This window comes from Falco punctatus (genome assembly GCF_963210335.1).
Source record: "Falco punctatus genome assembly, chromosome: 3".
NCBI lineage: Eukaryota > Metazoa > Chordata > Aves > Falconiformes > Falconidae > Falco > Falco punctatus.
Genome location: NC_137582.1, coordinates 11,296,743 through 11,314,258, shown reverse-complemented (window position 1 = coordinate 11,314,258; position 17,516 = coordinate 11,296,743). Strand labels below are relative to the sequence as shown.

The following is a 17,516-nucleotide window of genomic DNA, read 5'->3' as shown; positions in this document are numbered from 1 at the left end:
TGTCCAACCTCAGCTGTTCTGCGTGCAACCCCAGGCCCGCGTTAGGCAGGCTGTCAAATGGAAAGAAGAGTTAACCAAACTATCATGAGAATAAAACTGTGAAGTCAAAGTTCTTATCTTCAGTTGAAACGAGATGGACTAATCCCTGGAAGGCTTTAAAACATGGAAAAAAACACCCAACATAATTCTTTGAGGTTGGCATGATGTGAAGGTCAACCTCTTGTAAAGCAGCCCAGCTGGTTAACAGTCATTTACTGCAGCTGCAGATAAGAAGCAACAATGTTTTGAATTCATGTTCTATCATGCTTTACATTGTTCAGGGGCCCTGACGGAGAAGAGAAGGAACTCTATGTTATGTTCTACCCTGCAAAGTGGGCACAATAATAGGGTCACTATATATTTTTATACAGGAACATCTTAAAGGTCTACTTTGCACAGGTCCAAATGACTATGTGGCAACAGTACCTCTGCTGCCCCAGAGAGCTAGCAAATAACACCTCCTCACCACAAGAAATGGGTATTGTCCAAGATGAGAGATGGCAGCACAAAGCAAGTTGTCCAGGGAATATAACGTTAGTGTTTTTTTAATAAAAGACATTCTGTGTATCCCAGCATACACTCCTTGCTGTTCTGTCCAACCCTTAGCAACAGTTTATTAGGATAAAATCTGCCTCAAGGGGTTTGCGTCTGCTCCCTTTTTTAATAAAAAGGGAATGAACAGTACAAATGTATATTAATTCCAAAAAAAATGAAAGACAACTAATCCAGACTTGTACTCATGCAATTTAGAAAAAGTTTTGTGCCAACCCTTCTCTTTCAAATAATTTGCAGATAGACTTTATGCTAGATTTCAATTTCATGCCATTTTTGATGGGAGGGCTATAAAGCCTCATAAAAAGGTGTTTAATAAAAATGCTTTCCAAACTTTAAGTTAAAAACCAAGGCAACACCTTAATGAGGTACTTATTCAGTACTTATTTTTCTTAGCACACAGGCACCACAAAGCTGTAAGGCTTTGTGCAGTTTTGTGGTTGGTTTTAGATTAGAAAGAAACACCAGGACGAGAGAGACCAACTTCATAGATGAGCTTTACAATATGGACAAATACACAAGTGGGAAGCAACAGGAGCCTTGTGTGCACGGTGTGATGCAAAGGTCAGCATCTGCTTGTAGCTAGCTAGCATGGCCCATCAGTTGATAAGAAGTGCAGTTTCATGGCAACAACAGTAATGTTTTGATGTTGAAGTTTTGCCTGTTTTAATCTTTACTGAACAGGGTTTATCTATCACCGATTAGCTACAAAGCAGAGACAACACATTAACTAACCTTGAACTGGAGACTGACAGTGGGTTTTCGGTGCTTGCTTCCACATTTAAGAGTGTCTTGATTGTTGCGACTTGAAACATGTTCAAATAGATCGTAGATGAAATCAAGGCTGGAATGGGAAAGAAAAAGAGTATCTCCAAAGTATTTCTTAACAGACTATGAAGTTTACCACTACAGAAGGCAAAGAAAGCACCGTCTCTTAGAAAGCAGCTCCTCCATCCAAAAAATGCATATTAATTTTCTCAATAACCTTTAATAAGCAATAGATATTGCCTTTGCAGAATGTCTGCAGGGAAGGAAAAAACCCACAAAGCAAAACAAAACAAGGGGGTTCTTTCTTCTCCACTCCCAACACATCATTAGGAAAATGAAGTGTGAAGTCCTAGAGTCTGTACTGCATTTTACTCCACTCACTCAACCAAAACTCCAGCTGACTGTAATGGGAACTGTACCTAAACAAAGACTAAAATACAAGACTTCCAGCTTGTTTGGGGGCATTGCAAACCACCCTCATGAGCGTCATTTTCAGATACCAGCTGTGCGTGCAGTTTTTTCTACCCTATCAGCTGGGTACCCTTGTCTTACACTTCTGCAGAAACCCAGACCTTTTAACTTCAGCTCCAGACAGACGTCGGTGCAAGAGCAAAACCAGGCCCAGCAGCTTTAACTCATTTATTACTTTTACCTACATAGTTCAGTTGACACATGTTATGTCAGACATATCATGAAACTAGAACAGACACAGAGAGGGAAATATTTATTAACCGTTTCCCCTGCACAGAAGGGCTTAAGGAATTTACAAACAAGCAACTTGCACAGCAAGGCAGGATGACAGGACAGGATGGGGGAGGGCAGCAGATGAGATGGCAACACCCGGGCTCAGCTCCTTCCTCTTCAGTCACCCCTCTGTGTGTTCTGCAGTCTCACATATCCCTACGAAAAGGGATGTGGTACTGCTCTGGCTCACAGGGTACCACTGTATATGGATCCTGAGACCTTACACAGCAGAATGACAGGAGGCATGCAGGTACCAAAGATGTCCAAGCTCAGACTTCCAGAAAGATAAATCTTTACAGAAATTCTCCCTTTGAAGCAACTACTATATGGCAATTTGCACTGCAGTAGGTCCCTGGCTCTAAGCTTTCAATCACATCAGGCAATGGCAGAAATACCAGCAAATTGGGCTGTATGTGAAGCAAAAGAACACACATGCACACTGCCTGTGAGACACCCTGAAACAGTTACAAGCCATCACCAGCTTTCAGCATCCTTACCACTGAGTCGCAAGAGAGCACTCTAGCAACCACCTGGACTGAACAGGGGCAAGGTACTGTACGAAAACCTGACTCTGTGAGAACCGATTACAGTCAGATTTGCTTACAGGCACCTCTGGTATTTCCTCCATGCTCATTTCGACTCTGTCAAGGTCTGATGCTATGCAACATCTAACGTATTCAAACCTTGGCAGAATCAGGTGATAAACTCTGGTAGAATTAGGTGATGTGACGCCCCTTAACATCATGCCCTAAATAAAAATTGCAGAAACGTACCTGCTTTCACGTAACAAGTTCAGGAGATCGTCTCTGAAAGTATCTCTGTTCTTCTCCAAGATCCCCCTGACATCATACTGGACCTAGCAGGAAACAGAGCTGTTTCAAACAAGCCAAGCAGTCAGGCACTCCTCACAAGAGCAGTACTTTAAAAAGTGCTGAGGGAACAGAGTTCCTTAGTTAATTTTCAGCAGCCTCAGGGTAAAATTAAGCTAATTAAAACTCCGTTTGGAATAATTTCAGCAAATAAAGAAAAGAAAATTACCTCCCCAGCGTAGTGCTTCACTCCAAAGTTGTGAACGGCAACTCTTGGTTTTACATAAAAAGGATTGTTCTAATTGGAGGGGAAAGAAAAGAGAAAAATATTTGAGGCAGGGGAGTGTCAGGGAGTAGAATGATAAAAAGCATCACATCATCCTCCAAACACAGACCTAAACAAACCATTGTCTTCTAGTGAACTCCCTGAAAGATTAGTGCTCCAAAAGCAAACAACCAACTTATAACGATAATAGGATTTGTTAGTCTGGGCTGCTTCAAATGCAGTAATAACAGATTTACACTATCTAAAAAGGCATTATACTAAACCTGAACCCATCTGGCAGAACCATCTATTACAGGCACTCCGAGAAAAAGGCTCTGTCTTAACCTGGCAGTTATGAAGACTGGTGGGTACGCCTGTATCCCAGAAAATTCTCAAAATTAATTCTAGAATCCCAAACAACAGTAACACTATCTGGACAGAGGAGACAGCAACCTTTCAGTAAATGACATCAAAGTGAATACTTCATTAAATCAAGAGAAACTGATGACCTAAATAATCTGAGTTACTGCAGGCTGTCAGAGCTTTAAGAGCAGAATTTGGTTTATTCACCAATACAGAAATCTTTAACTGGGCAGTAACAAGGGTATGTTCTTCCAGGTAACTGACTCAGACTTGACAGCAAATGATACAGAACACATCCAAAACAGCCTGTACAACTATGCATCCATATATTTGAACCACAAACTGCTACAAAGCAAAGAGACCCTCCATAATTTGCACAGAAAACATGATCAAAATATCACATACAGCATGCTGGGTATTCAGCTTCTCCAGTAAGGTGGAGTCAGTAGCTTGAGGAAAATGGCTCTCTTCGTTGATGAGTGCTAGCAGTCCCAGTTTCTAGAACAGGAAGAAGAGGCAGAAGATGAATTAGTGCCCAGATGGACAGACATTGTCCTCAGTTCGGAAAAATCACCAAGTTCTTAAAACTGTTGTGTGCAGAGAGCCACAAAACCACCCATACATGACTAAAACCCCACTCACAGAGGACTGCAATCCTATTTTTCTGGCAACTCCATTTGACTTATATATAGCATACGACACAGGGGCAAAATAAAGAAGGTACTGGAAGAAGCCACAGTTCTCCTGATGTAGGCAGTTTTTTCGTGCATACAGTGGCACAGTCCCAGAATATATCCCTAGCATCCAAGATCTCCAATAATCAGGAGTCCCTTAAATCTGAGAAGTTTGTGTAAACAACCTTTCAAAATTTTCTCTTCCACAAAATCATCTACTTACTTGTTGAACCAATGCAAACTTTTTGCAGCCACAGTGCCCAGGGGCACAGCAAAAGATACACCATTTAACTACGCACCGCATGAAACACAACCTCCCTTTGCTTTTGCATATGCCTCTGCATGATTTCCTTTGATGTTCCCTACTTCTAATACTAGAAGAGGTGGTGAACAAAGCAAGCTACCCTGCAATTAATGTGTCCAGCAAGCTTCAGGCTGACACAGCCTTTCACAAAAACACAGTTCTCTAAGTGCACATTTTAATAAGCCACTTCCCACCGGGCCGGAGCAGCTCCTGACAAACCACACTATCCTGACTGCAGTCACGTCCTGCCAGCTGGATGCCATCAGCTTCTGTGGCCGTCTAAATTCATGCAGCCATACACCCTGCTACGGAGGTAAACTCACACAGCCTGCTTGCACTGCTGGCATAAGTGAACACGGATGAAACGATAGATAACTTTGGCTTCATCATCCAGTCAGAGTTATCATGTCTGTGCAGTGAACTCAGACTCATCTGCCCCTCACCACTAATGTTCCTACCAGACAGTTGCAGAAACTTCATGACCATCTACATGTTCCTTTAGCACAAATCAGAACGCAAACAAAATTATGGATGAAGCCAAAACTGGCAGGCAACAAATGAAGATTACCTGCATGCCATGAAAAGTCATTACAGGAGCAAGACACTGTCATTCTTTCTGCCCCTCTTTCTATTCCTTTTAATCACCTCTCAACATTGCTTTTGTATATAGCCATACACTGTTAAAAAGTTACTAAAAGATACATATATTGAACTTACAATGTAATCTATAATATATCCACACATGAAAATGATCTGGTTAGAAGTTCACTATTTAAACATGCAAGATCCACCACTCTCTTCACTTGTTCTTTGGGTTGGCAAGTGCTTTATAGACACATTACCTCCCAACAAAAACTAGAAATAGGTACCACTATCAAAACCTTTATTACCTTTTCAATAAGATCCAAGCACTCTCCGTTGTCTGTCCAGTCAATATCCTCCCAAATTAGTCCTTCCCTAAGAAAGATAAGGAGGGCCTTTTTATTGACAACTACAACGAAATTATCTAAATATAGAAATAGAAAGAGCTGATGTATTTTATCAGGCAAATTACAGCAAAACCAGCGTGTTGTAAAAAATACACAGCTCCAGAGAGATTCTCAAAGGAAGCTAAGGTAGCTGGGAACTCAGATTTCAAGTGAATACTGATATTTTAAAAATTTCAAATGTAATCTGTCTCTCTTACCTGCTGTATTCCAGTTGCTCCAAGGAAAAGATGTGCTTGTTGAAATACTCCTGAAGCTTTTCATTTGCATAGTTAATATTGAACTGCTCAAAACGGTTTACCTAAAGAGACAAGACATTTTCAAAAATGCATACACTCCAACTATTTCATTTTGCAAACAAGGCACTGGTTTAATTCGTAACCTGTTCAATAACCAAGTTCCAGTGAAGATGACAAAGCTATGTAGAACAATGAAGCATAAATATCAGACAATGCATTCGAACAAGCTTTTGAAACCTACCTCAAAGTTTTCAAATCCAAATATGTCCAAAATTCCAACAGACTTGAAGTCTTCCTTGCTCCTGATTCTGCTGTTGATTTTCTTAATGACCCAAGCAAAACACTGAGAATAAAGTGCCATAGCCATAGAATCTCTGCTGTCTATTGCCTGCATTAAAGGAGGAATACACAATGGGTCAGTCACCTCTGTAACTGAGAACTTACCAGACTTTGCTGGTCAGCACTCTTGGCACAGCATAAAGCAACGTATAGTGTAAGCAGGTTTGTATTCCTACATACCTTGACAGCAACTGTATTATCAGTTACAGAGCATCACGACTTAAGCTTTAATGGTGTAAGTTGTAACAGGTAGACACCTGTTACATTATATATAATAATACATTATTAAATTTACAATTACGTTTCAAGGCTAATGCACTGAAGAATCAGGAAATGGTAAACTTAAAGTGTGGAGGAAGAAAAGTAGGGTCGGAAATAACACCTTAATTTACCCCTTTCTAGAGGCAAGCATAATGTTATGTATACTTATTTCTAATGCCCTTCTTAATAATAAAATTATTTCTGCTGAAAGTTTTCAAAAATACCCACCTGACACAAATGTCCGTAATAAAAAATATCAGCCTACATGATTAGAAGTTGAAAAAAAATGGTAAGTGATCAGATTTAGTAAGAATAACAAGAGCCAAGCCATAAGCCCTGGCCAGAATGATAGGATAGGATCCACAGAGATTTCTAAAAGTCCAACTATATCCTTCCCCAAAAATGTACACAGTATTTTTGACAGCAACTCAGATGCATGAGCTAAGCTTCTGTTCCTAAGTGACCACTGACTTCCCTGGACTTGAAGACCAAGCCATATATTTTAACAGACCCTAAAAACATGTCAAGACTGAGAAGCCTTACTTGTTGTATACTAAGAGGTGTTAGGATTTCTTCTCCCCTGAGTATCATTGACCTCTGTGTTAATGCTTCAGTTAGCTGTGTAGAGTCCAACCCCAGCAGTTCAGCAGATCTACCCAGAGCTGGCAAAAGAAAGAGACAAATACAAATACATCCTTAAATGTCTAAGGTTACGAAACTAGCTTGTTGTGTTACTATTGTTACTACCACCACCATTTAAGATGCTTCCGAAATTATGGGGATTAGAGATAAAAACACAACTAGAAACCCTAGGATATGTTTTTGCTGCTCATGAAAAGGCACTGTATCATAAATATGCATAACTAAAGGAACTGAGCATTAGAAAGTCATCACAAGTCAGTCACAAATACTTATTTTCTTCTAAATGTTACATGTCAAGGATTCAAACAACCTACTGCTTACACTAACATATTTTTCCAGGTACAAACAGTAATTCACTATTTGTCCACATGAATGCGTTTCAGCTTCCCTCAGGATGCTGAGGATAAAGAAAACCAATGATTTTTTCTTTTTACATGCACACTATAATTTGCAATTTTGCTAGAATACAGTATATAAAGCAGTGTGTAATGCTACTCTTTATTGTCATATTTGAACAAACACTTAAAATGCTTGCCAGCCCAATCTTTACACATACCAGCACATTCACATTTGTAATTGAAGTATTGAAAGCTCTAACAAAAGACACCTTCGGTGGAGATCTGAGTTAAGGAATGTACTTGAGGACTTTTGTTAGAATATTTCAAAGAAAGAATTAGATTAAAATGGAATTTCAGTACTATTAATGGAACAAATGTGTGCCCAAGGTCTTCCCTAATTAAGACTGAGCATCCAGCAGCAGACTAATTTGCCTTATCTGCCAAACCCCTAACATTTTAATCAATATTTACAGATGCTAAAAGGCAGTAAGACCCCTTGACTGTTTGCCTTTGCTATGGTCACGTATACTAGCAATGAATATTGTTTTCGCAACCTCAAGAAACACTTACATTTGGATGCACAGCCTTCTCACCTGTTTTAAAGGACACCTGTGCCCCACCAGCAGTGATGAACTCAACATTTCCTAGATGCAAAATGCCAGCCAACAGCCTCAAAACTTCTCGCACCTCCTCCTTGCTGAACTGCATCACTTCCATTGCAGTCTGGAATGACATGTGAGCTTCTTCAATAACACACACATTGACTCAAAAACGGCGACAAGGACAAACCCACCAAACTGCGTTGTCAGGCCTTAGAAAAACAAGCCAGGACTGACAAGAGGGCTGGCAGGAACAGTTAATTCCTTTGGTTTCATCTCAAATTGAATACACTGGAAGACCTGACGGGGACATCTTGGAACAAGTAAGTATTGCTCTGGTTTTAAGAAATCTCCTCCTTATGCTGTAAGGATGCTGTAATTTGCTTTCAAATTCTTCATTAAAACTGCACAAATATCAGAATGATATGCCCTACTGAGTCGTGCATCAGGCGTGATTTCACTAATTGGCATTAGTAACTGATAACCTCCTCTGTGTTTTTACCAAGTTTTGCCAGTTAGCCTTGTAGGCAACAGGGCACGGGGGAAGAAGCACAGCAACATGTTGGGATTTGCTCATTTGTTGTCTCATCCATGGAGACTTCAGAGCAGCCCTCTGCAGCATATTCTGGGCAAGCTGTGAAGCCCAAACACACACCTTAGTGGTGTGGTCTGACATCTTACAGCAGAATCCAGCAAGCAAAAGAGATCTATATAAAATGTACTGAATTTATGAATAAACAATACGGCAGTGATCAAGGCTCAACTACATAAATGAGAACAGTAATTCTCTGTCTGAAGAAATATTAAAACAAGAGGAGGAACATACATTTTCCTCTTGCACAGAAAGGGTAAGTAATTGTATGCCTCTTGAAATGACCAGAATTTCCCAAATTTGGCTCTAATATGAGCCTGTCTGGGACCAAATCACAGTTTTACCACCCTTACAGTTAGACTCATCACGTTACAGTCACTGCAGGTGTCTGACAGATGACACACGACTCGTTTTATCTTGTACAAATCATCAATCACAAATGGAAAAGCCTCAGACTCATCCCACAATTAAAAGCAGAGAAGAGATAATGGCTGAAGGTTTATTTTGCATAGAAGACCTTTCACAGCAGAGCTCTAAGAAAGGCAGTAGCACTAGGAGTTCTTCTCCACGCTCGCCATTCAGTTCCTCCTTCCTCCCTGCCTCCTACAAAAATTTGCACTTAAATAACGTTTCCGAGACTTAAACCACAATAACAACAGGCAAAGGAGATGACTATAATAGGAAAAGACAGGCGAGGGTGATCGGCGGGGTTTCTGCCCACCTCCTGCTCTGGGAACGCCGCCTGGCAGCCTCAGCCCCTGCTCCAAGCCCCCCGCCGCAGGCAGCACGCAAGCGTCACCTGCCCAGCTGATTTCATGCTCTGCCTACCCTGGGATGATTAGCACAAATTAAATGTCACGCTAATCAACTTAAGCATGTGACTACAATATAGTTAAGTTACCAACTTTTCCAACCTCCTTCCACCACACTAGATGAGTGGGTTTTTACACTAAAAATAACGGTTGCATCCACTATACATTAATTTGTCAATTTGGCAAAGAGATTAACATAGCTAAGCAAAAATAGTCTGGTGAAGGGCATAAAACCAAGTATTTTTTCTGATTTTTAAAATCTAACACGTCACCTCAGTGATATAGTAAGCAAATAGCAATTATCCTAACAGTCAGTATAGACTAATTGCTGTACCTAACTGTTGTGGGTATAAGACAAAGCCATTCAGATAAACATTCCATCAGCATCTATTTTTTAATCTGCGTTTACATTTTCTTCAGCTCAATTGTGAAAGTTACTCCATATAACTGGATTTCCCAGATGCAACATAAAGAGTCACGGAAAGCCAGGTGCTTCACTCCCCATGTGCCGTGCTGCTAACTTGACCCAGTAGATGCTACATTATCTGGACAAAGCTTTAGGATGGAAAAACAACAGAAGTTGACATAGCTCTAATGCAAAGCACTGCAGGGATAGGCAAAGGCATGTAAATGTCTCACTGTCTTCCCAACCGATAATCTTTTCATTCCAAAATGTAATCATTTCAACTAAATTATAGCACAGTTTGATATGATAGAGTAAAAATCAGATATTGGGGGGAGGGTAAAGACATGCTCAAAATGACAGCAAAATTTTACTAGAAAATGTAAGTCCCTGTAAGATTAGTGCCTCAATGAGGGAGCCACACGTGCAGGTAAGCACAAGGGGGCTTTGCCCCCTGCTCTGTCAATGGGCCCCAGCCACCTGAACCTCCAGCATTTTTAAAGCATAAAGAACTAGGGAAACAACTCACAATGACTTCCTTGAAAGAATCTTTGTCACTGATTGTCTTATCCGCTATACATCCAGATTGATTCAGGTAGTGGTAGTTCTCTGGTACAGATAAGTAAAAAGCATCTAACGAGGAGAGAAAAGAGGACGAGTGAAAAAAACCACAACGCATCGCAAAACAAAAGCACTCCACAAGTTACTGTGTCACAGTCTGAAATTTGTTTGCTCAGAAGTTATGAAGATGCACAAAGTTGTATATTAAGATCAGATATGGCATTTCATTTTGCTGGGTTTTGCTTTATTTAGCTGCACAATGGAGTTAACTCTACTTCTTAGCATGCAAAGACAGCAGGCCTAAAGGGAGATGTTGAGACAGCTTTAAGCAATTTTGCAAATATACAAATGTAATTTCCTTTGTTCTGTGGATTTATTCTTTAAGAGAGAGGATTAGAGGAACCAGAATTATTTCTCTTTGTTGCTGTGGAGTTTTTTAGTACCAGCAAAAATATTCAGCTTGAACAGAATGAGGCATGTTTGTCCCCAAATAATTTTTCCAGGGCCAAAGCAGAAGCTGGGAGAAAAATTACCAGCAGCTCAGTGACATTCTTCAACTAAGCAGTTTGCTTTATCAAGTTGAGCTCAAATTCACACACACTGAATCCCAGCTGAATACATAACCTATTTCTCTGCTTGGGTTAGTGGGTTTTGCAGTTAAATTCTCTACGGCTGTCACCATGGCTGACTGCTAACAGAAAGACACTACGGTTGCGCGACTCGCGTTTTGCCACTCACCTTTCTCTCTCTCTTCTATCCCTGCCAGCAGAGCATAGAATATATGATAATTTCTTTCCCCAGGGTTTTGTCTTACTACACGATTCTGTCAAAGTAAAAAATAGTTTCCATTCAAGCAATTGTTTTTAAAGGAGAATTTTTTCATCCGCAATTTCAAAGAAAACATTAAATCAATCAAAATTAACTGAGCAAAAGCAAACGCCAACTTACTTTTTCCAATAAATCTATACCCAGGAAGAAAAAAATTCAGTCAAGGAATAAAGAAGCAATTAACACACGAACTATTCCTAATCTTATTCTTTCATTTGAGACAATAGGAAGAGTGTAATCGTCTTTTCTTACGATGTTCCTACTGCCATAACAAGATGAATAAAGTAGCAACAATGATAATACTGCAGCTGTTCTAATACCAATGCGTTCCCCCACCTCCTTCCCCTCCATCCCAACAAAACTGGGCTTGTCATGTTCTGGATTTTAAACAACATCTGCTTTTCTTTACTTTTTCTTTTCCCTAAAGCTTGGAAACAAGCTTTAAGGATGAAATCTGTCCCACTGCAAAAGCAGCTTATGTTCAAAATGCTAGGTAGGAACCCCTTAGTGTATTCCTCATTCCCACACCTCTGTTGCTCTAGTGGTGCTGGCTCATAATCCAATTTTGCCAAATTCAGGACAAATTCGAGGATTTGTCTCACCAGGCACACTGCAGAAATTCAGCAGCTCTACCCTTCCATGTACTTTTCCAGAAAAGTAAGAGGCTTATCTTCAGACATAATAAATGAGGGAACTAGCTGACAACTGAAGTTATCCCAAAGAACTCAGGCTGTTTTAAGCTCATTATGCGGGAACATGCACATGAGCCACACTAGCAGCAGCAATATAAAATCCTGGTCCTCCAAGAGCATACACACCCCACTTCACCACAAATGCACATGTATGTGTGCATGACCTCATGCAGAATGTGGTGTTACTGCTTCCCTTTCCCACCTGCATCAGCTCAATTTAATTATGTATGTTTCAGAACGGAGGTGAAAGGACAAACAAGACTGAGCCACTTCTCTCCCAGTCCTCCACAGAGGAGGTATGTGGGCGCTGCCCACAAACTGGGGTGAAAATCACTGAATGAGGATACAATCTATAATTCTTCCTCCCTGAATGTTCCCCTTCTGACAGATGTTCAGCTGAATAAACTTCCCAAAGCGACTTGAGTTGTTGTTGTAAACAGTCTTCGCGTTGCCAAAAGCTTCCATTATTGGGCTGTGAAAATACGGAAGAAGAAGAGTGTTAACGTGTGACCAGCATGCCAACGGTTTCACATGGGACTGGTGAATGCAACAGCACTCCAAAAAGTTCATTTCTGGCACCTTCCTCAGCCACAGCCTAAATCCTCAGTATTACCCTCAATTTATTAACAAAGGGCATCTCAATTTTCTATCAAAACACGCAAGTATCCAAACAACAGGAGCACTAATCACATTAAACTACTCTGCAGCTTAATCTCTAAGTGTTCAAAAGATGCACACAATTCTCACTGCAGTACTCAAATTATAGAAATAAGACATCTCAGCACATGCAAATGGCTAGACAGATGTAGGGAAAATAGTCCTTGTCCTACGGCAATTAAAAAAAAATAATTACATCAAGATACAGCAGGTAAAACAGAGATGAAGCATGATAAACAAAAGTAATAGCATCTCTAACTGTCTTTGTTTTCAAATGGTTTAAAACCATGTGCTACTTTATTTGAACATTGATTTTTTTTTTTGCTTGCTTAGTCCAATTTATCTGATGTATGTATTTACTCATCTGTCTTATCAGTTCCCCTTACCCTCCCTTTCCTCAGCATGTTTTTACCACTTGCACACTTTATCTTCACCATGCTGTATCTTGTTCTACCTTATCCCCAGGCTACACAAACCAAAAGCAATCGTTTCTCCCTTCCATCACACATTTCCCTCCCTCTGATTATTTGAATTCAGCCCCAAACAAAAATGAAATCCACCACTAAAGCATCGTCCATTTCAAAACTCTGTATGTTTTTGCTTCATTAAGATATACCACTGCGCTCACAACTCTCTAGAGTAGCCAGGTAATTCTGTTTAATGGAAATTTTCCCCTTTTCCTATTTCATTTTACTGTTTTGTAAATGCACCCACGTCTTTAATTACATTGCAAGCTCTTATTTCAATGACAAGGCTTACGTCTTCTGGAAAAAAATACCTGTGTGCTGAAAGATCTAGTACCTGCTCTCAAGAATAGCTTGCTCCACACAGGAGGTCTTCTCTCTGCAGGACAACTCCAGTGAATGTTGGCTCATTGCAGACAAGAACTTGAGAATCAGCTTTGTGCTTTCTGTCTTACCAGCACCACTTTCACCACTGCAAGACGAGGAAGGAGGAGAAAAGTGTTTGCACAGTTCAAGCTGCCAGTGCAAAAGCTCTCTGTCTGGCCAGCCCTCCATACCCCAAATAACTGGGGGTCAAGAAGATAGGGGTGATTAGAAACGATACTCAAACAGCAGCAGAAGAACCCTTTAAGCTTGCTGAATATGACATTCAACACAAAATGCAAGCTATCTTTAGTCTTCACACCATTGTTCAGACAACACTGCAAGGCATTGATTGCATAAGGATGTACCCAACACCCATGAGGCAACGAAGAGCTCTCTGAATACAAACAGCTATGCAACAATTCTCACCAACATGGAAAAACAAAGTTAGAACAAAGGCATGGCAATGGTCAGGAAGAAAGTCCAGGATATGAATTAAGCTGGGAAAGTTTGTGATTATGTTGCAGCGACCTAGCTAAGGAGGGAGCCCAGCTGTGAGAAGGAGGAGGTCAGAGACATCAGTGCATATTAGAGCACATAAAGGCTACTAATATAATTAATTCTGATATTCTTAGCGAGCTACATATTCTTTAACTAAACTTTTTATATGCTCATCCAAATAAACCAGACTCATGAGTTTGAAATCTACAATTTTCACCTCTCATCACCATCAGAGATGTAAAACCTCTTATCTTCACCCACAGCAGAACAAAGCTATTTGATAATGTTAAATTGACATTTTAAAACCAAACTGTTAATAAGCAATCTTCCTGATACAAACAGGAGGCAATATACTCGCCTTCTCTTCAAAACCAACACTCTAAAAAGGGAAGGTATAGATTTGGCTCATTTCTCCAATGTAATTTCCCTTCAATTATGTAGTCTTATAGCTAAAATCCCACCGTGAGCCATTAAGAAACAAAACCTGTGGTTAAAGTTTGTCTGGCTTGCTTACTTTTCATCTGAAGTCATAGCATTGTATCCTAAGCTGCAGCCTTATTCCTAGTTTTCCTAGTTCTTCATTAAGCTGTGCCTAATTCCAGCTTGCTCCCAAATGAAAGGAGGTACATTTCAGTCTTATCCTACCCTTTTCACTGTAGCAAGTGGGAGTTTTGTCATGGACTTTGATGGAGCACTACCGGGCACATGGAGCAAGTTTAGTGTATTTGACTGTCTTTTGTTGTGCCACTGCGGAGTGGCGAGCCTGGTGATTTTAAGTTATGGCAAAGTATAATGATGCTTTCTAGTAAAAAGTAAAGAAGAAAGGTACAGTCCAAGAAAGCAGCACAACATTTTCCTGCAAATAAATGCCAACGATTAAAAAAAATAATCGGGGAAGAGGCATTCAGAAAACATAACGAGATACAGAGTTTTGTTGCTCAGATTTAAGCATTTCCCAAGAAGAATCAGTGGCTTTAAAATGTTTCATAAAACTTCATACAAGATATGCTATCCACTGATACGTTCCAGCCAGTATGATTCATCCATCATACTTATACCATCTCAAACAAACTCTGTAGTATTTTTAATTTAGTTTTACCTTTGACATCTGGCCTTTTTGGTGTTTGTTCCCATTCTCTTTGCAGGCCCTCACTCATGCTCCTTTGCCAGCAAAGTAAATATTTAATATTCACTGTACGGAATACTTGCTTCTTGTACAAAACACTTCTGCTGCTAGTTTTGAAAGAGCTTCACAAACCCTTGCATCATCCTTGTTTAGTGCAAAAACACTGCAAAAAATCACCAAACGATGCCCGCCTAAATTCTCACCCTCCGAGCAACGTATATGTCAACAGCAAGGATACAGGTGCCAAGGAGAATATGAGCTCTTTCACTGACACCATCCCTCCTCTCCCCCCACTTTCTGTCCCATTTTTATAGAAGCTAAAAGTTACCCCACCATAATCAAGAACAATTCTACAAGTGAGATATTCAAAGCTGATAGAAAAGTATTTCCTGTGCCTATCTCTGGTACAGTTGGTATTATGCACAATTACATGCTCTTGATCTTTTCTTACAACAGGAGAGGCTCAAAACAGGGTCAGGCCAAAGATCTACCTGGTCAGTGTCCTCTGACAGTTGCCACACGGAGATGCCCAGACATGTGATACTTCCCTTCTGTGTTCTTCCAGCTTCCACTTATTTGCTGTTCAGAGGGTTTCTGATCGAAACCTCGTTTACAACCATGTGTCTTGTAACCCTCAATGGATTTATCTTCCATGAGTTTCTAGCCATACTCCCTTTGAAAGCACACAAACACATCGTGGTTTGGATCTGCCTCCTATCGGCTTCATTTGGCGGCTCCCAGCTCTCTTGGAAGGAGAAAACAACAATTCATCCCACTCCTCCCTCTCTCTGTTGCACATGACTTCATGGATAGCTCCCCTAGTTTGAGTTGCCCATCTCCGCTAGCCATTCCCGCGTATGAAACCACACTATTCTTCTGATCGCTCCTTTTTGCTCTCCTCTGAACCACCTCCAGCTCTACAAAGTCCTCCTGGATACCAAGGAATGGAGGGGGAAAGGCTTGTGCAACATACTCAAAATACGAGCGAAGGCTGGATTTGCTCCATGCTCTCTATTAATCTACTAGTAACCTCTCCTATTCTATTCTATTCTGTTCTTTTCACTCCCACAACCACTACTGAGCACTGAGTGGATGGGTTCCCCGAGCCCCCGGCATGACAGTACGGTTTCACCCCTGTACGGTGTGTCTCAGCTCGATGCATGTAAAATTATGGGTCCCAAGTTAGCTCTGCATTTTTCCTTTACAAAAATGCTTTATAAAACCCAGTTACTGATGAGATGAAAATCAAGAACAAGCATGCTAAACTGTAAAGTTGTTTATTTAACCCTACAGCACACATACTAACGGTACACTGAGTGGGATCAGTATTTCAGACTCCGTAGAAAGCCTATGCCTGTAAGAAGTTGCCAAGGTCAGTGCAAGGGTGATTATTTTAGTGCACAGACAACCTTTCCAGCAACCTTTCCACCCTGTGAGTTTAAGTGCCCAGCTCGTTCCACATCGCTACGTTCGGTACTGTGACTATATTAAGTGTGACAGCAACCCACAAGGCCCCCATTTAGGAGATCTTTAGACTTTCTCCGTGACTTGCTCTACGCAGGGCATCTTGCTAAGGGCGCAGCAGCCTAGACTCCAGACTGCTGCAGTGGAAAAAGGGGTCACCCAGACAGACTCCTCATTCTGAAGGACTCTAAATGAGTGAGGCAGTGAGGCACTACTCTAAATCACTTCTCAGTTCCGTCTGCTAGCTTTAAAACCCCAAAGACAGACACACACAGTCCAAACAGGCCTCTTCAGCAAATACAGTCTGTCAAACACACATGTGAATTTTGGTGTGTCAGTCTCATGAGAAGCCTTCCCATCACAGCCTGGGTCTCATCAAAAGAGTACTTTTGGTACTTTTGGTTCACACTGGTTTTCAAGCTGAACAACAACAACAAAAATGCCAGGCCATCTGATGATAACAGAGAGAACAAACTGGTGTCAGACTGTGATTTCCCACTTACGCACCAACTTGAATGTCACTCAGCGTAACTATTGCTGCTCCTTCAAGTGCTTTACACTTCAAGTGCTTAAAGTGCATCAGTTGCTATTGTATCTGAGAGAAGAGCCTGTGTGTGCTTTTACATGGACTAGACCACCTTATAAACAGAGCAGCAACAAATAAACCCCCTACAGATACTCTCCTATTCTTACAATAAGGGGTGGGGGTTTGAACTTGGTCCCAACTTGTGAACACCAGGTAATCGTGGGGGAACTCGGTCCCTTCCCTACATCAGGACAAGCTGTTTGGCTATTCCTTGAGTAACATGGACTCCTTCATGCTCCTGCCAAGGCACCCAGCTGAAGAATCACTAGACGTTAATTATTTAATTTTTTTAATGTGTCTGTTGCAGCATCAAATTTAACTGTGGTAGACTTTTGTGTTGGTTTTTGTTGTGGTTTCCCCCCCCCCCCCCTTCCCCTGTTTTATATGAAACTGGACTTTGCAGTAAGTTCAGCTAAACATGAAACTAAGCACTTGACGTAGATGGTTTTCCCTACATGAAAACTCTAGTTCAGTAGCTAGATGAACCATTTTTAGCATGGGAAAACAAAAATACCATTTCACAATAGTGTAAATATTCTAATGCA

General features: G+C 40.8%; 1 protein-coding gene across 1 annotated transcript in view; it reads right to left on the bottom strand.

Moving 5' to 3' along the window:
- MYO10 (myosin X) overlaps positions 1 to 17,516 on the bottom strand; it is a 166,684-nt gene that overhangs the window by 57,721 nt on the left and 91,447 nt on the right. The window contains 14 exon segments of the mRNA XM_080377795.1: positions 1,327 to 1,435; positions 2,877 to 2,959; positions 3,142 to 3,210; positions 3,946 to 4,038; positions 5,409 to 5,475; positions 5,705 to 5,805; positions 5,985 to 6,131; positions 6,887 to 7,005; positions 7,917 to 8,046; positions 10,259 to 10,362; positions 11,029 to 11,113; positions 11,239 to 11,252; positions 12,158 to 12,282; positions 13,269 to 13,403. Coding sequence (XP_080233921.1) covers positions 1,327 to 1,435; positions 2,877 to 2,959; positions 3,142 to 3,210; positions 3,946 to 4,038; positions 5,409 to 5,475; positions 5,705 to 5,805; positions 5,985 to 6,131; positions 6,887 to 7,005; positions 7,917 to 8,046; positions 10,259 to 10,362; positions 11,029 to 11,113; positions 11,239 to 11,252; positions 12,158 to 12,282; positions 13,269 to 13,403 — 1,381 coding nt within the window.